This window comes from Tamandua tetradactyla, chromosome 13 (genome assembly GCF_023851605.1).
Source record: "Tamandua tetradactyla isolate mTamTet1 chromosome 13, mTamTet1.pri, whole genome shotgun sequence".
NCBI classification, from domain to species: Eukaryota; Metazoa; Chordata; class Mammalia; order Pilosa; family Myrmecophagidae; genus Tamandua; species Tamandua tetradactyla.
In genome coordinates, this window is record NC_135339.1 from 35,579,229 (window position 1) to 35,599,735 (window position 20,507).

Here is a 20,507-nt window from a genome sequence, read left to right on the forward strand (position 1 = left end):
AGGGCCAGCGGAGAAAGAGAGGGGAGAAGGAGGGTGGGCGGGTCGGCGGAGAAAGAGAGGGGAGAAGGAGGGCGGGCGGGTCGGCCGAGAAAGAGAGGGGAGGAGGGTGGGCGGGTCGGCCGCTGCGGGGCGTGGGCCTGTCATTGACATTTGACAATCTTATTAGTATGTGTCTTGGAGTAGGTCTAGTTGGATCTATTCTGTTTGGGGTCTGCTGCACTTCTTGGATTTTTAATGCCTTTCAATAAGAGATTGTAAATTTTCAGTGATTCTTTCCTCCATTAGATTTTCTGCTCCTTTTCCCTTCTTTCTCCTTTTGGGCAACCCATACCACATATATTCATGAGCTTCATGTTGCCATACAATTCCCTGAGACCCTGAACATATTTTCCCTATATTTTCTTTTGGGTTTTGGATTTCAGATGCCTTGTCCTCTAGTTCACTAATTCTTTCTCCTGACTCTTTAAATCTGCTGTTGTAAGTCTCCATTGTTTTTTTTCCCATCTCTTCTATTGTGCCTTTCATTCCCATTAGTTCTGTGATTTGTTTTTTCAAACTTTTGAGTTTTCTTTATATTCCCCTAATGTCTTCTTTACATCCTCTCTCAACTCACTGATTTAATTTTTGATGAGATTGTGCATGTCTGTGAGAACATCCTGCGTTAGTTGTTTTAACTCCTGTATCTCATTTGAAGTGTTGGTATGTTCCTTTGACTGGGTCATATCTTCCATTTTCCTAGTATGACTCTTTATTTTTTGCTGGAGTCTGGGCATTTGATTTCCTTACTTAGTTTATTCTGGAGGTTGTTTTCACTCTTTTACCTAGGATTTTCTTGCTGGATGGCTTTGTTCTCTATCTGTTCTTTGAAATTCAGTTCAATGTATTCTAAACCTCTAGCATAGGTTCTGTTCAATTGATCAGTATTTTTCAGTACTTGTTTTTCTGGTTCTTGCCCTGCCTATATGGAGCCTTTCTCTTTTTGAGGAGGGTCTCCTCAGATGTGCTCAATCCCAGTCAGATTTTCCAAGACCAGACAGGCCCATGTCTCAGGAGAAGACAGCAGCCAGTATCAAGTTTCCTTGATGGTAAGACCAGCAGATTGTCAGACTTTCTTATGAAGCCTCTAGACTCTGTGAATTTCCTATCCTGCCCAGCATGAGGCACTTGTCTGCCTGCAGCTTTCCACCTTTAACTTTGGCAGCCTCTCCGTGCCAGGGACATGGTTAAGATAGAGGCTGAGGTTGTAAGCATAGGCAGTTCAGTTCTGTCTAACAATCTGTTAAGAACTGACAAAAAAGCCTTCTTGCAGTTTGTGCTGGTATGTCCCCTAGAAAAGCCATGTTTTAATCTAAATCCCATTTCATAAGGGCAGAGTAATCACTATTCAATACTGTATGTTTGAAACTGTAATTAGATCATCTCCCTGGAGATGTGATTTAATTAAGAGTGGTTGTTAAGCTGGATTAAGTGATGACATGTCTCCACCCATTTGGGTGGGTATTGATAAGTTTCTGGAGTCCTATCCATAAAAGAGGAAACATTTTGGAGAATGAAGATTCAGAGAGAGCAGAGAATGCTGCAGCACCACGAAGCAGAGAGTCCACCAGCCAGAGACCTTTGGAGATGAAGAAGGAAAACGCCTCCCGGGGAGCTTCATGAAACCGGAAGCCAGGAGAGAAAGCCAGCAGATGATGCTGTGTCCGCCATGTGTCCTTCCAGTCAAGAGAGAAGCCCTGACTGTGTTCGCCAAGTGCCTTTTCACTTGAGAGAGAAGCGCTGAACTTCATCGGCCTTCTTGAACCAACGTTTCTTTCCCTGGATGGATGCCTTGGATTGGACATTTCTAGAGACTTGTTTTAATTGGGACATTTTCTCAGCCTTAGAACTGTAAACTAGCAAATCATTAAATTCCCCCTTTTAAAAGCCATTCCGTTTGTGGTATATTGCATTTCGGCAGCTAGCAAACCAGAATACAGTTGGACTCCTGCTCCCTGAGTTTGCCAAACAAGAGTTGGAGTTGGTACGTGTACCTTTTTTAGCAGACCAGCCCTTTTCCAATATTTTGTGCTGTCCAACTCAAAAAGCCTTCCCCCCTCCCCCCCAGCCCTGCCTCCTCTCTGCCAGGATGAAAACTCCTGGCTCCTTTAGGGCTTACTGTAGATTTATCTGTGCTCAGGGCCTGTTTTCAGTAGTCAGAATTTGTTAATTAATTCCACAACTGGAATTTGGTTTACCTAACTCCTTGTTACTAGTAAAGTCTGTTTTCCTTCCCCGTGGGGAACCAGCCTGCCATCCCAGTGGGGGACGGGTGCCAGTCTTCACAGCCTGGGAGACTTACTGTTCTGTGTGGCATCTCAGGTATTGCCCCCATTCCAGACTGGTGTATGCTGTGTGTCCATTGACTGATGTGTCCCCATCAGTTGTTCTCTGCAGTTCCTGGCCATTTATTAGTTGTTCTGGAGGACTAACTAAATTCCACACATCATTATACTGCCATCTTGCCCCTCCTCATCCAGTTCTATGAATTTTAACCCATGTATAAATTAATGTACCCACCAACACAATCAGGATACCAAACAGTTTCCATCAGCCAAAACAACTCCCCCTTTTTTATAGTTATGTCCTCTCCCCACCCCAACTCCTGGCAACCTCTGATTTGTTTTCCATCACTATAATTGTTGCATCTTTTTGAGACTGTCTTATAAATGTAATCATATAGTATGCAACCTTTTGAGACTGGCTTCTTTAGCTCAACATAATACTATTGAGATTCATCTGTATTGTTGAATGTATCATGGTTTATTCATTTTTACTACTAAACACATCATGATTTGTTTACCTATTCACCTGTTGAGGAACATTTGGGTTGTCTTCAGTTAGAGCCTTCATATAAAGGTTTTTCTATGAACTTATGTCTATCATTCTCTAGGGTAAATGCCTAGGAGTGAGACTGCTGGGTCATATAACTTTACAAGAAACTGCCGAATTATTTTTCAGAGTAGCTATGCTAATCTACATCACTATAACAAATGTGTGTATTTGAATTCTAGTTTATCTTCATCCTTTTTAGTATTTGGTATTGTCAATATTTTTTATGTTAGCCATTCAAATAAGTGTGTGTTGATACAGTGATTTTGATTACCTAATGGCTAATGTTGAACATCTTTTCATGTGCTTATTTGTAATTTTTATGTCCTCTTTGGTAAAGTGTCTGTTCAAATTCTTTGCCCATTTTTAAAAAATAAATATTTGCTTTAGAAGAGTTTTACATTTACAGAACTGTAAAAATAGTATAAAGAGTTTCCATATATTCCAAACACAGTTTCCCCTATTATTAACATCTAACATTACTATGGAACATTTATCACAGTTAATAAATCAATATTGGTACATCATAATGAACTAAAGTCCATAATTCTTTTGATTTCCTTACTTTTTACCTAATGCCTTCTTCTGTCCCGGATCCCATCCAGTATACCACATTATAATTACTCTTCATGTCTCCCAGTTTCCCTTAGAATTTGACTGTTTTTCAGACATCCTTGTTTTTTATGACCTTGAAGAGTACTGGTCAGCTATTTTACAAAATATTCCTCAATTTGGGTTTGTCTGATGTTTTTCTCATGGTTAGACAGGAGTTAGATTTTGGGGCTTTTGCAATTTTTAATAGGATTTCTTGTTTTCTTATTGTTGAGCTCTGGAGTTCTTTATATATTATGGATGCAAGTCCTTTGTCAGATATGTGATTTGCAAATATAATTCTCCCTTTCTGTAGCTTGTCTTTTCATTCTTTTAACACAGAGCAAAAGTTTTAAAATTTTATGAAGTCCAATATATCAACTTTTAATTTTGTTTCTGGTATCACTTCTAAGAACTTCTTTTGTAACTCCAAATCACAAACATTTTCCTCTATGTATTCTTCTAAAAGTTTTATACTTTTGTATTTATATCTATAATCCAACTTTGAGTCAATTTTTACATTAGCTATGATGTTTAGGTTGAAGTTCATTTTTTCCCAACTTGATGATCAATTGCCCCAACAAAATTTACTGAAAAGGCTACCCTGTTTCATTAAACTGTTTTTGCATATTTGTCAAAACCAAATGACCATATTTATGTGAAACTATTTCTGGACTATCCATTCTGCTTCATTGATGTATGCGTCTATCCCTCCACCAATATCTACTTTTTTTTTATTACTGTAAATTTATAGCAAGTCTTAAAATTGATGATTTGATTTCCCCAACTTTATTCTTATTTTTCAAAATTATTTTAGGTATTCTAAGTCCTTAGTCTTTCTATACACTTTCATTTTTGTATTTATTTATTTATTTTGAAACATAATAAATACAAAAAGGCGATAAATTTCAAAGTACATGGTGTATTAGTTAGGGTTCTCTAGAGAAACAGAATCAACAGGGAACACTTGCAAATATAAAATTTATGAAAGTGTCTCACGTGACCATAGGAATGCAGAGTCCAAAATCCACAGGGCAGGCTGCGAAGCTGATGACTCCAATGGATGGCCTGGATGAACTCCACAGGAGAGGCTCACCAGCCAAAGCAGGAATGGAACCTGTCTCCTCTGAGTCCTCCTTAAAAGGCTTCCCATGATTGGATGTAGCATCACTAATTGCAGAAGACACTCCCCTTTGGCTGATTACAAATGGAATCAGCTGTGGATGTAGCTGACGTGATCATGACCTAATCCTATGAAATGTCCTCATTGCAACAGACAGGCCAGAGCTTGCCCAATCAGATGAACAGGTACCACAACTTGGCCAAGTTGACACCTGTCCCTAACCATGACAGTCCACCCCTTGTCAACTTGGCACATATATATATCACCTTAGACCATACTTAATTTCCAAATGAAAACAAATAAGCACACATTTTTTCTTTTACCTGACAATACTCAACTGTCCTGCATATAACCGGAAACACATTAAATCTCTCCAGAATAGCGTGCAAATCCTTGGGCAACATTCATTCTTAAACTTGATATCTTACAACTTAAATAGTATAACACAAACAAAACAGCATTACAGTCCTCGTTTCTGTAACTGATCACGTGGTCGAAGTTCATATTTATCACTACCTTCTTCCACTACCGATTCCATGTTCCCTTTCCCCTCAGCAAGCACTTCAGCTGGCCGTGGTTCTTTGCCTGGTGGGGTGACCCAAACCTTCATTCCTGAAGTCTCAGAGCCATTAGTGGTCCTGCCTGGATTGTGTTGTTGCAGTTTTCCATTGATTTTGATCACAGGGCATGGTAGTACTAATAGACGCCCCAGGGGATCTCCTATATTCCAAGAAAACTCTTCTTTACCTCCATTATGTAGTTGCAGTCCTACTTCCTTCTGATAGTCAGGGTCAATTACCCCAGACAATAATGTAATCCCCTTCTTGGTGTGTTGATCCAGAGGCATAAGTAGCCCAAAGTGGCCAGGTGGCAATCTTAACTTCCAGTTCAGTGGTATCACTGTTGTTTCTCCTAGAGAAAGCACACCCCGTTTTGGAACTAAAACCTGTAGACCAGCAGAACTCAGGGTAGCAGGGACAGGAAGCAAAAATTTTCCTAGTGGATCACTAGGAGTAATAGTGAGTGGCACCACACCCATTTCCACCCCTTGGTTCCTGGACCCATGGATCCTGGCTATGGGAGAAACAGCACCATACAGCGGACGCTGATTCAGAGCATACACAGCTTCCTGGAGGACATTACCCCAGCCTTTCAAGTTTTTGCCACCTAGTTGGCACCGTAATTGAGTTTTCAAAAGGCCATTCCACCGTTCTATCAATCCAGCAGCTTCTGGATGATGGGGAACATGGTAAGACCAGAGAATTCCATGAGCATGTGCCCATTCCCGCACTTCATTTGCTGTGAAGTGTGTTCCTTGATCCGAAGCAATACTATGTGGAATACCATGACGATGGATAAGGCATTCTGTAAGCCCACGGATAGTAGTTTTGGCAGAAGCATTGCGTGCAGGGAAAGCAAACCCATATCCAGAGTATGTGTCTATTCCAGTTAGAACAAATCGCTGCCCCTTCCATGAAGGGAGTGGTCCAATGTAATCAACCTGCCACCATGTAGCTGGCTGGTCACCTCGGGGAATGGTGCCATATCGGGGGCTGAGTGTGGTTCTCTGCTGCTGGCAGATTGGGCACTCAGCAGTGGCTGTAGCCAGGTCAGCCTTGGTGAGTGGAAGTCCATGTTGCTGAGCCCATGCATAACCTCCATCCCTACCACCATGACCACTTTGTTCATGAGCCCATTGGGCAATAACAGGAGTTGCTGGGGAAAGAGGCTGACTGGTATCCATAGAATGGGTCATCTTATCCACTTGATTATTAAAATCTTCCTCTGCTGAAGTCACCCTCTGGTGTGCATTCACATGGGACACAAATATCTTCATGTTTTTAGCCCAATCAGAAAGGTCTATCCACATACTTCTTCCCCAGACCTCTTTCTCACCAATTTTCCAATTATGGTCTTTCCAAGTCCCTGACCATCCAGCCAAACCATTAGCAACAGCCCATGAGTCAGTATACAAACGCACCTCTGGCCAGTTTTCCTTCCAAGCAAAATGAACAACCAGGTGCACTGCTTGAAGTTTTGCCCACTGGAAGGGTTTTTTCCCACCACTGTCCTTCAGGGACACCCCAGAAAGGGGTTGTAATGCTGCAGCTGTCCACTTTTGGGTGGTACCTGCATATCATGCTGAACCATCTGTAAACCAGGCCCGAGTTTTCTCTTCCTCAGTCAATTCACTGTAAGGAACACCCCAAGAGGCCATAGCTCTGGTCTGGGAAAGAGAAGGTAATGTGGCAGCAGGAGTGGAAACCATGGGCATTTGTGCCACTTCTTCATGTAACTTACTTGTGCCTTCAGGACCTGCTCTGGCTCTATCTCGTATATACCATTTCCACTTTACAATAGAGTGCTGCTGTGCACGCCCAACTTTATGGCTTGGTGGGTCAGACAACACCCAACTCATGATAGGCAACTCAGGTCTCATGGTAACTTGGTGGCCCATGGTTAAGCGTTCAGTCTCTACTAAGGCCCAGTAGCAGGCCAAAAGCTGTTTCTCAAAAGAAGAGTAGTTATCTGCAGCAGATGGTAAGGCTTTGCTCCAAAATCCTAAGGGTCTGCATTGTGATTCTCCTATAGGGGCCTGCCAAAGGCTCCAGACAGCATCTCTATCTGCCACTGACACTTCCAGCACCATTGGATCTGCTGGATCATATGGCCCAAGTGGCAGAGCAACTTGCACAGCAGCCTGGACCTGTCGCAGAGCCTCCTCTTGTTCAGGTCCCCACTCAAAATTAGCAGCTTTTCTGGTCACTCGATAAATGGGCCAGAGTAGCACACCCAAATGAGGAATATGTTGTTGCCAAAATCCAAAAAGACCAACTAGGCGTTGTGCCTCTTTTTTGGATGTGGGAGGCGCCAGATGCAGCAATTTATCCTTCACCTTAGAAGGGATATCTCGACATGCCCCACACCACTGGACACCTAAAAATTTTACTGAGGTGGAAGGCCCCTGTATTTTTGTTGGATTTATCTCCCATCCTCTGACACGCAAATGCCTTACCAGTAAATCTAGAGTAGTTGCTACTTCTTGCTCACTAGGTCCAATCAACATGATATCATCAATATAATGGACCAGTGTGATGTCTTGTGGGAGGGAGAAACGATCAAGGTCTCTGCGAACAAGATATGACATAGGGCTGGAGAGTTGATATACCCCTGAGGTAGGACAGTGAAAGTATATTGCTGACCTTGCCAGCTGAAAGCAAACTGTTTCTGGTGGTCCTTACTAATGGCTATTGAGAAAAAAGCATTTGCCAGATCAATAGCTGCATACCAGGTACCAGGGGATGTATTGATTTGCTCAAGCAATGATACTACATCTGGAACAGCAGCTGCAATTGGAGTTACCACCTGGTTGAGTTTACGATAATCCACTGTCATTCTCCAAGACCCATCTGTTTTCCGCACAGGCCAAATAGGAGAGTTGAATGGGGATGTGGTGGGAATCACCACCCCTGCATCTTTCAAGTCCTTAAGAGTGGCAGTAATCTCTGCAATCCCTCCAGGAATACGGTATTGCTTTTGATTTACTATTTTGCTTGGTAGGGGCAGTTCTAGTGGCTTCCACTTGGCCTTTCCCACCATAATAGCCCTCACTGCACGAGTTAGAGAACCAACGTGGGGATTCTTCCAGTTGCTCAGTATGTCTATGCCAATTATACATTCTGGAACTGGGGAAATAACTACAGGATGGGTCCGGGGACCCACTGGACCCACTGTGAGACGGACCTGAGCTAAAACTCCATTGATCACCTGGTCTCCATAAGCCCCCACTCTGACTGGTGGTCCAGAGTGACGTTTTGGGTCCCCTGGAATTAATGTCACTTCTGAACCAGTGTCTAATAATCCCCGAAATATCTGATCATTTCCTTTTCCCCAATGCACAGTTACCCTGGTAAAAGGCCGTCGGTCTCCTTGGGGAAGACTTAGAGGAAGGTTAACAGTATAAATTTGTGGCAGTGTAACAGATTTCTCCCCCATAGGGACCTGGCCTCCCCTTCATTCAAGGGGCTCAGGGTCTGTAAACTGTTTCAAGTCTGGAAATTGGTTAAGGGGCCGTGACTCTGTGTTTTTGTAATTCAGGTTAGACTTCTGTTCCCTTGACCTAGAACTCTTTTGTTTATACAGCTCCAACAAGAATTTAGTAGACTGCCCTTCTATTGTATTTCTAGGCACCCCATGATTTACTAGCCAATGCCACAAATCTCTGCATGTTATATAATTTTGGTGCCTCCTTTGAGTTTGTTGTCTATTATAATACCCACGTCTACCCTGTCTTTGGTGATTAAGTGCTGCCACCTGGCTTCTGCCAACTCGGGATCCTGTCATCCCCATTGTATTTAAGGATTCCAGCTCAGTGACAGCAGTTCCTACAGTAATATCTGACCTACAGAGAAGTGCAACCACAGAGCTCTTGAGGGATGATGGTGCTAGTCTCACAAATTTATTTCTCACTGTTCTGGTAAAAGGTGCATCTTCTGGACATTCCTGGGGTGTAAGAGCAGGCTTTGCATGATAAATCCACTCTAACATCCCAATCTCTCTAAGCCTCTGGATCCCCTCATCTACATTATACCAGGGCAGTTCTGGCATTTCAACCTCAGGTAATGTTGGCCACCTTTTGATCCATGTTTCAACCAACCACCCAAACAAGCTGTTAACACCTTTTCTAACTGCTTGAGCTATAACATCGAATGCAGAATCTCTGCTTAGTGGGCCCATATCAATAAATTCAGCCTGATCCAGCCTTATATTCCTCCCACCATTATCCCACACTCTTAAAATCCATTGCCACACATATTCCCCTGATTTCTGTCTATATAAATTGGAAAACTCACACAATTCTTTTGGAGTATAACGTACCTCCTCATGTGTGATACTTTGTACCTCACCTTTAGGGGCCTGTTGGGACTTTAGTCTAGTTATAGGTCTAGAAGAAATGAGGGGTGGTGGGGCTGGATCATGAAAAGAATTAGAAATATCTTCCAAGCCATTTGCTTCAGGGCTTTCATTTGCAGTTTCATCTGGTGAAACAGGATTAATAACTCTAGGGCTAATCCCTTCAGGAGGAGGTTGGGTGGCCAATTCCTCAAGGCAGGCTGGAGGTGGGGCAGCTATGTCCTCAGGGCAGACTATTACAGGGTTATCTAAAGAAGGCTCAGTATGGTCTAGGGTTTCAACCTCACCCCCAACATCATTATCAATCCATATGTCACCATCCCATTTTTCAGGGTCCCACTCCTTTCCAATCAATGCCCTCACTTTAACAGCAGACACCATGCAAGACTGAGATTTCAGTTTACGTTGTAAAGTTGCTACTCTAACAATAAGATTCTGAGTCTGATTTTCAGAGATCTCAAGTCTACGGCTACAGGAAATAAAATTTTCCTTCAGGATACTCATAGAAACCTCTACATCTTTCAGACGGCACTTAAGCTTCTTGTTTGAAGACTTAAGCCCATCCCTTTCACCCTTTAATGTAGACAGTGTATCTAACAACAGCCAACCAACATCTCTATAACTCTTATTTCTACAAAACTCTGTAAAGGTGTCAAAAACATTATCCCCCAGAGTCTGGCTTCGTACAAGCGAAGCATTAGGAGAATCGAATGATGATATTTTGACTATCTCCTTTGCCAACTCAGTCCATGGATTGGGAGTGTCATTCTGATTATGGGAATCAGAGTCCTTAGTGTCTCTGAGCCCAGTCAGAGTAGAAAACCATTCATAAAAACCCATTTTTAAGATTCTGTTCCTTAAGAACCACTCCTGGTACCAAGATGTATTAGTTAGGGTTCTCTAGAGAAACAGAATCAACAGGGAACACTTGCAAATATAAAATTTATGAAAGTGTCTCACGTGACCGTAGGAATGCAGAGTCCAAAATCCACAGGGCAGGCTGCGAAGCTGATGACTCCAATGGATGGCCTGGATGAACTCCACAGGAGAGGCTCAAAACAGCCAAAGCAGGAATGGAACCTGTCTCCTCTGAGTCCTCCTTAAAAGGCTTCCCATGATTGGATTTAGTATCACTAATTGCAGAAGACACTCCCCTTTGGCTGATTACAAATGGAATCAGCTGTGGATGTAGCTGACGTGATCATGACCTAATCCTATGAAATGTCCTCATTGCAACAGACAGGCCAGAGCTTGCCCAATCAGATGAACAGGTACCACAACTTGGCCAAGTTGACACCTGTCCCTAACCATGACACATGGTAACAAGTAGTTACAGAACAGATTTCAGAGTTTGGTATATATTACAGTTCCACAATTTTAGGTTTCTCCTTCTAGCTACTCCCAGACACTGGAGATAAAAAGAAATATTGATGTAATGATTCAATAGTCATACTCATCTGTTAAATCCTATCTTCTCTGTTATAACTTCACCTTCTTTTATCTTTCTCCCAATCTTAAGGGTTATTTGGACTATTCCCATTCTAACTTTTCAGTAATATGGGATAGGGAGATGGAACTAGTTGATGTTCTGGTGAGGCTGGTCCCCCTGGGTTTTAGGACTTATCTGGTCTAGGAACACATCTGGAGGTTGTAGGTTTCTCAAAAATAATCACAGTGCACAGAAATTTTGTAGAATTTTATCAGACATTTTTATTTTTTGCATGGGCAGGCACTGGGAATTGAATCCGGGTCTCCGGCATTACAGGTGAGAACTCTGCCTGCTGAGCCATATTGTCCTGCCCTCACCCAGACATTTTAAAAATCAATTTGACCATATCTAGAAAAATACTACCAGGATTTTGATTATTGCCTTAAATCAAAAAATATTGCCAGGATTTTGATTATTGCCTTAAACCTATATATCAATATGAGAAAATTTGATGTCTTCACCTTGCTGAGACTTTCAATCCATGAATACAGTATGTCTCTCTACTTATTTAGGTCTTCTTTCATCAGTATATCGTAGTTTTCAGCATATAATATACTATACATATTTTGTTATATTTATATTTAAGTACTTCTGGGGGCAGCCATCATAGATGGTATTATTCTTCAAAAATTTTGGTTTCCAATCTATATTGTTAGTATATTGAACTACAATATATTTTCATGTGTTGGCTTTACTCCTAAAACCTCACTAAATTCACTTATTAGTTCCAGGATTTAATTTTTGGTTCTGTGGAATTTTCCGTGTGGGCAATCATGTTGCCTGAGAATAAGGGACATGTCCAAATGGCATGTCTTTTATTTCTCTTCCTTACCTTTTGCTCTGGATAAGACTTCCAGCACTATGTTGAACAGGAATGATGAGAGTAGACATTCTTCCCTTGACCCCAATCTTGGAGGAAAAGCATTTGACCTTTCACCAGTGTGGTGGTGGCTACAGGTTTTTTGAAGTCCTTTATCAGTTTGAGGAAGATCCCTTCTTTTCCTAGGTTTCTGAGAGTTTTTTAAAATCACGAATATATTTTGTCAAATGCTTTCTTTGCATTTGTTGATATGATCACGTGGTTTTTCTTCTTTAGACTGTTATTAAAGTGGATTAGATTGGCAGATTTTCAAATATTGAACCAGCCTTGAATTTCTGGAATACATTCCAATTAGTCATGTACATTATTTTTTTTATATGTTGCCTGACTCAATTAAATAGTTTCTTGAGAGTTTTTGCTTCTTTTTTTATGAGGGATATTGGTCTGTAGTTCTTTTTCTGTTTTCGTTTGTTTGTTTTGTTTTTTACTTTCTTTGTTAGGTTTTTCTATTCATATAATACTAGCCTCACAAAATGAGTTGCAAAGTGTTCTCTTTCTAGAAGAGAATATGTAGCATTGGTGTTAACTTTTGGTAGAACATATCAGTGAAAGCATATGGGCCTGGAGATTTTTTTTCCAGAAGTTTTAAGCTATAAATTTAATATCTTTAATAGTTATAGGGCTTGCAGTTTATATATTTTATCCTGGATGAGCTTTAATAGTTTGCATTTTTAAGGTAATAGTCCATTTCCTCTAAGTTTTCTAATTTATGTGCATAAGTAATATTCCTTTAATATCCTGTTAATATCTGCAGGTTCTGTAGTGACATCCTATTTTTAATTTCTGACAAGGAATAATCTGTGTGTTCTCTCTTTTATTCTTTACCAATTTTGCTTCATCAATTTTATTGATCCTTTCAAAGATCCAGCCTTTGGTTTCACTGATTTTCTCTATGGGTTTTCTGTTTTGAATTTCACTGACTTCTGCTCTTCATTATTTCTTCCCTTTTGCTTGATTTATGCTTATTTTGCTCTTTCTTTACTGGTTTCAGAAGGTCTATTAATTTCTTAGGGTGGCTGTAACTAAATTATACAAATCAGTGGCTTAGACAACAGAAATTAATTGTCTCAATTCTGGAGGCTATGAGTCCAAAATCAAGGTTTGGGCAGGGCCATACACCTTCTGAAACCTGTAGGGAAGGATCCCTCCTTACCTCTTCTAGCTTCTGGTGGTTTTCTCGCAATCCTTGGTGTTCTTTGGATTGGCGACATCCATCTCTGCCTCTGTCTTCACATGCTCCTCTTCCTTCTGTGTCTGTGTGTCCGGGTCTCACTTCCTTTTCTTATAAGGACAGTAGTCATGTTGGATTAAGAGCCCAACTTACTCTAGAATGACTTCACCTTAATTTAACTAATTACAGCTGGAATGAATCTATTTCCAAGTAAAACCACCTTCTAATGTGTGGGACCTTAGGATTGGGGGAGACAATTCAACCCATAATATAATGTATAAATTTAGATGATTGACTTGAAATTTTTTTGTTTTCTAATATGAGAATTTAATGCTATATGTTTCTAATTCCTTGTACTAATTTAGCTGCATTTCACAAATTTTCATGTGAGAGGAGAATTTCTTGAAATATTTTGGCTATTAACTTCTAGTTTAATTTCATTATGGTCGAAGAATATATTTTGTATGATTTCAATTATTTTAAATTTGCTAAGTTTGTTTTATATTCCACAATACAATCTATCTTTTTCCATGGTCCATGTTCGCTGAAAAGAATGAATAATTTGCTGTTTTAGGGATGGACTGTTTAATAAACTTCAATTAGATTCAGGTGATTGATGGTGTTTTCTTTGATTTTAACTTGTTTGTGGTTCCATTGTGGCTTCCTGAATTTGGGAAGTTTTCACCCATTATTTCTTCAAATTTTTTAACAGCACTGCACTTTTTCTCCTGTTCTTTTGGGACTCTGATTACATGCATGCTATAACTTAGTTGTCCTGTATGTAGATCACTGAAGCTTTGTTCATTTTTTTCCCAGCCTTTTTCTTTCTTCCTCTATTTGTCAGATTGTATAATTTCCATCAATCCATTTTAAAGTTCATTGAATTTTCCTCCATCCTCTCCATTCTGTTATTGAGGCAATCCATTGACTTTTAATTTTGGTTTTTGTGTATTTTCAATTCTAAAGTTTATGTTTGTTTCTTGTTTATATCTTCCTTTCCTTTGATGATTCTATATATTAACATTTGTTTCAACAGTATTTGTGATTGCTTGTTGGTGTTATTTCTGTAACTGTTTTGAAGGTTTTGTCAGACCTTCATCTATGTCATATTATTTTTGGAAACTGTTGATTGTTTCTTTACATACAAGTTGAGATTTGGGTGATTCTTTGTTTGCCAAGTAATTTTAGTGATGTTAGCTGGGGAAAATGTTTAGGGACTCTAAGAGTATGAAAATATTAATGTTTTAAGAAAAAAAAACAAAAATCTTTCTTTTTGATGAATTGCTATGAATACTTTGTTTGGAAGATCATAGTTTAACAACAGAAACAATGTTATATTATTTATTAGATGTCATAATAATAAAATATTCATTCTTAAGAACAGTAGTGGAAAAGACTGATTTGTCAAGTTCAGCTACCTGAAACTTATGGTTTTCTTTTAGCTTTATTTCATGTTCCCCATAATGCAATCAGTTAACATCACATAATTCTTTCATTATAAAGTATAATTTCGCATATAATACTCTTCTATTGCTGCAATTATTTTTTTGATCTGACATTCCCATATCTCAGCAAAATCAAAAATGGAATTTTCCCTCTTGCACAGAAGGAAAAAAATGGTGTCCTTTCATCATATAAGAAAACTATGAATAAAATGTTTTTAAAAAGCACTATGTATCCTTGCCCTCGTAAGTGGTGGTCAGGAGCCGGAAGGGGGAGACAGAGGTCACTAAGATTTTAAATTAAATTCACCTATCTTTGGCAAATTAATTATTAAGAGAACTTTGGCCTTGTTATATGTTATTTGAAGATTTATAACTCAAGATGTGAACTTTACTTCAACTGTACTCAGGTAAAATATAATTTTGATTTTATTTTTATTTTATTACAATTAGGAACTGCTGCTTAAGAATATTAATTTAGATGGTAGAACATGTTTCATTTTTTTTTTTTTAAAGAATAAGGTACTTACTTCTCAGATTATGGAGTAACATATGTAGCAAAGTCATAAATTTGGAATATTGAATAATGGAAAATTCCATGTCTCTAGCCCACAAAAATCCAGATACATAATAATCAAGTAGAATGGCTTCCTTTAAACAAGTCTGAAGACTTTTGAAATTTAAAAACTCTTCCAGCTTCCTGTAGCAAAAATAAAAATCCAGATATTAAAATCAGACTAAATATCAAATAGCTTCTTTTTGAAGAATTTTTAAAACTTAGATTTTTAAAAATGGAAATTCCATAATGTCTGTAATCTAAAATTATCATCGCTATATCAAAATCCATAAGTTCAAAATTATATGTTGGAGAGAGAGAGAGAGAGAGAAAGGAAACACAGAGCATCATTGGTTTGAGGTTTAATAATTAAGTAAATGATGAAAATTTCTCATTTTGGAAGAAATGAACAAATTTAATTTATAAATTTATTTATATAATGCAAATCAGTAAATGCCATTTCTCTGTAATGATTACTGGTCTATTATGGACACTCTCTTAAATTATTATAGTTATTTCATATGTCAGAGTGAGGTTTATTTTCTTCTGATGAACAAAAATAAGAAAGAGGCACTCCGGCAGCCATCTTCCAACAATAAAAAAAATCAGCTCCAAGATTAAGCTTTATTTCTTGATACCACTAAGGTCTTGAACCAACCAACTCTGAAGACCAACTTATCTCTGAATTTCCTTTTTAGATGTAGGTATATGTATATATATATTTTTTTAATTTTTTAAGTTTTTAGTTACATGCAGCTAAAAGCATTCTGATACATTTTGGCAAGCACACAACTCAACTGGAAGGGGCAATTGTAGGCAGGCACTGGGGGGGTCACTCTACCAGTCAGACAACTTTAATTTGCATATGTCATCAATCAGCAAACTTTTATTTATTTATTTATTTATTTATTTATTTATTTTGTATTTGAATGAAGAGTAGCATTTAGTCTTAAGTGAAGGTCAGTAAGAAAAGTTCTGCAGTAATAAAAACCTTTGATATTGTTCCCGGAATAAATAAATAACTAGTGGAACAGGTAAAAGGCCCAGAAGCAGAATTAACATATATCGGAACTTGGTATATGACAATAATATTTCAGGTCAGTGAGGAAAATATGGACCCTTCAAATATGGTGCTGGAGGAACTGGCTATGAACATGAAAATAAAAATATAATATTACCCCATACAAATAACTAAAATAAAATCCTGATGGATTAAAAATCTAAATGTGAATGGAAAATATTTAAAATTTCTTTTTTTTTTTTTTTTTACATGGGCAGGCACCGGGAATCGAACCCGGGTCCTCAGGCATGGCAGGCAAGCACTCTTACCTGCTGAGCCACCGTGGCCCGCCCAAATATTTAAAATTTTTAATAGAAAAATATCTTTAGGATAATGGGGTAAATATATCATTAAAAACACAAACTAGGGTGCACAGATGGTTCAATGATAGAATACTTGCCTTCCATGTGGGAGACTTATTTGATTCCCAGACCATGGACCCATCCCCCCAAAAAACCCCACAAACCATAAAGGAATAGCATAATAAATCAGTCTATATTAAACAAACAGATAAACAAAAGACATTTGGATGTCCAAAGACAACATAACTAAATTGAAAGGACAAGCTGCAAACTGGGAAAAAAAGATTGCAATGAATATAACTGAAAAGGATTAGTATTAGGAGGGAAGTAGAAGTAGGAAAGCTCCACACCCTCTCCAGCCCTATCAATCATAGACAGCTCTGAATAGAGCTGGTAATATATTGGAACTATATATCCCCTAATGAGCTCCAGTGTCCTCAATTGTTTAAGAATCTACAGTAAAGAGGGGTGATAAATTAAGGACCTTCTAAAACTTCAATGATCTTTTTGCAATAAATTCCTAAAAGTGGGATTGCTGGGTTATATTTAACATGGTGAATTAAATTGCTAAACTTCTTTTCAGAAAGTCAGTGACAAGTTAATCTTCCATGGACACTATACAAAAAGCCCATTTCTCCACACCCCAGTCTAGTTTGGATTTTGTCAGTAATTTTAATATACATTAATCTACTAGAAAAAGGGTTATCTTCTTGTGCATTTCTTTGCTTTCTAGTTAGGATTTTAGTGTCACTGTCTACTACTTGCTTTTTTGCCCCATATTGATTTACAAGAGCTTTTTGTTTATTTAGGGCTATTTAAGCCTTACATTTGTGATACAATTTTTAAAATAAGTCTGTAAACAGGAAATCTATTTCATTTATGGTGAAGGGAAGAAATTAGGATACTCTGTTTTCATTGGTACCCCAACTTTTGTTGGCATGTTCTGTAGTAATTGTTCCAGCTTATTATTATCATATTACTCTTTATTTTAACTGAATCTCGGGCTCATTATCAGGCCTTTTATATCATAACTTCTCATTGGCATGTTCTTCTGCTTTGTTTAAATTCACCAAAGGATTCATTTATGTTTCAGCTGGATACGAAATAGATTTTTCAATGAAAACACCTGGCTGCTATATTTTTCTCAGTTTTCTCATATATTACAATCTATTGTTGTCATTATAACTGATAACCTGAATCAGTAATGTAATCTGGGATCACATTCTTTGAGTTTCCAAATTTTGGTTACTTATTACTTCACTGATTGCTGCCTAGTGTTGCCAAGGAAAAGTCTGAGGTTGCACAAGTAGTTTTTTTTCTCCAGGTGACTTGCTTTATCCAAGAGATAAGGTAATACATGAAATGCTACTCTATTAAAATGCTAATGGCCCATGCACTTGCCCCCCAAAAACAAACAAATAAGCAAACAAACAAACAAAAATTCAACAAATGGTGTTACAGTAACGGGATACTCAAATGGAAAAAAGAATGAAATGTAATCCCGACCACACAGCATACACACAAAAATAATAAAATAAATACTAAAAGCTTTGATTTTACGAAGTTTAAATTATTTTTTTCTGATTCACTATATTGTATATATATTCTAACATCTTCTCACTATATTAATCTGTATTCTGTGTAATTTTTCTTAAATATTTCTTCTACATCACAGACTTGATTTTCAGCAAGTTAAGCTTTGCATTGGCTTATTCTTTTACCCCGAGTTTTTCCTTAGTTCTAAAAGATTATTTACATATTTTATCACCTCTTCTTTAATCTCTTGTTCTGCAGAGCTGCTGCCTCTTGATCAGTTCTTGTCTACCATTTTCTTCCGTTTCAGGTGAATACACCTTACTTTTAGGTGTATTCTGCACGCACCTTCTTCACACCACGTTTTCCTAACTAAATACTTGGCCTGGATATTTGCCAATGTTTTCTCCTTTTTTATGTTTTCAAGGTTTAATAGTATTTTTTTTTTTTTTAAACATTTTCTTGTTTTTTTATTATATTTTGTTTGTTTGTTTGTTTTTTACATGGGCTGGGGCCGGGAATCGAACCGGGGTCCTCCGGCACGGCAGGCAAGCACTTTGCCCGCTGAGCCACCGCGGCCCGCCCGGTTTAATAGTATTTGATAGAAAACAACTACTTATCTATTTATATTTTGCTCTCCCACACCCCACTCCACCAAAATGCTCCTACGGTTCGAATGCAATATATCCATGCATTTTACTAGCAAATTTGTAAAAACCTTTTCTCCCAGAGTAAGTGCGATGGCACAGGGAAGAGAGGAGAGATGACCACAACTGTAAGACAGGGAATACAGAGAAAGACAAAGATGCTTAATAGCGGTACAGGAAGTTTTGCTATAGTGATAGGTGATGTAACTAGCTACTTTGTCTCACTAAGAATTTCAGTAAAAATATTACAATATTTTGCATGCTTTTGAAATTGGAGTGCATTTTATTTCTTGAACATGATGACATGCAGAAATAAATCTTACGGCAAGAGCTGAATAGCTCATGGAGGCCCAACTATAGAAAGGTTATAAAAAGCTCTCTCAGGGTGGACCATGGTGGCTCAGTAGGCGGAGTTCTCACCTGCCACGCTGGAGACCCGGATTCAATTTCTGGTGCCTGCCCGTGCAAAAAAAAAAAAGATCTCTCAGTGTTACCTCTGTGTTTATATAGTGATTTTCAATAAGTCCCTATCTCATTTTAAAAAAAAAAGGGAGTTGAGGTGTATCTGTAAATAAAGTCAGAGTTACATTAAAACATGAATGATTGATAGCAACTAGGAGATCATGAGAAATGTACCTGATATTTAACTTTGCTTAAAATGTACTCCAGAAATATGTTTTACTAGTACTTAAAAGTTTCATTCAGTTGGATGCTTTCATGGAGAGAAATTTAAATTTTTAAATGGTAGGAAAATGTGCTGCCTTCTTATAATTTATTTAAATCAGTCTCTAGCTTTGTAGACAGCATGGTTTTGGCATACTTCTGTCACTTGGTGACAGGATACCTAAATTATAGTTCCGTCATTTTGAAGGTATATAATCTCCATATACAATAATGCTATTTTTAAATGAAAGTGAGTGATTGCAAATATTTCAGGAGTACTGACAAAAAAAAATCACATTAAGAATCTTAAGAAAATTCCTTTGCAAAAAATGGCTCTTGACATAAAACTGCATTTTTTCCAAAGATGATGTCCTAAAATTTGAGATTACTTCAGTTGATTTCTATTTAAATGAGACAATTTAATAGGTCAATCTGTTACTGACCCTGACTGTTTCTATACTGCCAACTTCTATATCATCCTGCCCCAGACCTCAGTTCACAACGATTAAAGATATTTCTAGAATTCAGATGTTTAGAGCCGATAATGAGGGGGAAAAAAGCCACACAAGGTATGTAATACAGTATGACTTAAGGTATGTTAAGAAATAAACAAGTTTAAAAAGCAATTATTTTAACATCTTTTACTTAATATGAGCATATAATACAATTAAATTGTAAGCGATATTAAATTCCTGCCATTTTTCATTGTATTACCTTGTCTAGTATTAAATATCTATCATTTTGCATTGCAGTGTTCAACAACACTGAAGGTTACTTGAAAATGGTAAAAAATATACATAAAGGCATAAGTAATCAGTGGTATTAATATAGCGAATGCATTTTACTTATCAATGCTCACACTAAAACTAGAATTTCTAATGCAGATCTGTTTCTATAAAAATGGTAAAATTATCATGACAGAATTATTTAAAATGTGTGAAATTTTGTTTAAGGAACGATCCCCATAGAGCTGTAAATATGAGAAAGCATGGCCAGATCACACAGATCACCAGCACTGCTCGCAGGTTTTGCAGGCACTGGAGGAAGAAGAGCGGCTTCCGAAAAGGCTGTCAGTGTCATTCTCTCACTCTTAATACGCCTTCTCTTCTCGGATTTCCCATCCAGCCCGCGCATCTGTCATATTTCCTTCACAGTAGTAAATAGCCTCTATTCCATAATATTTGTAAGATTTTCAAATGATAACCACTGACAGAGTCATTTTCTATTTGTCCATTATGGGCCACAACATTCTGCCTGTGTCCTAAGGA

General features: G+C 38.2%; 1 protein-coding gene across 9 annotated transcripts in view; it reads right to left on the reverse strand.

Moving 5' to 3' along the window:
* CABCOCO1 (ciliary associated calcium binding coiled-coil 1) overlaps positions 1-20,507 on the reverse strand; it is a 246,978-nt gene that overhangs the window by 214,277 nt on the left and 12,194 nt on the right. For 7 of the 9 annotated variants that reach the window (XR_013161570.1, XM_077125214.1, XM_077125213.1 and 4 more), the window contains exons 3-4: positions 18,997-19,032; positions 15,009-15,178 (exon numbers count right to left, since the gene is read on the reverse strand). Coding sequence is in view for 8 of the 9 variants with exons in the window: in XM_077125214.1 (XP_076981329.1) it covers positions 15,009-15,178; positions 18,997-19,032 (206 nt within the window). In the remaining variant the exon portion in view is untranslated. The remainder of the gene's footprint in view (positions 1-15,008; positions 15,179-18,996; positions 19,033-20,507) is intronic. The other 2 variants (XM_077125210.1, XM_077125216.1) reach the window with 1 other exon arrangement.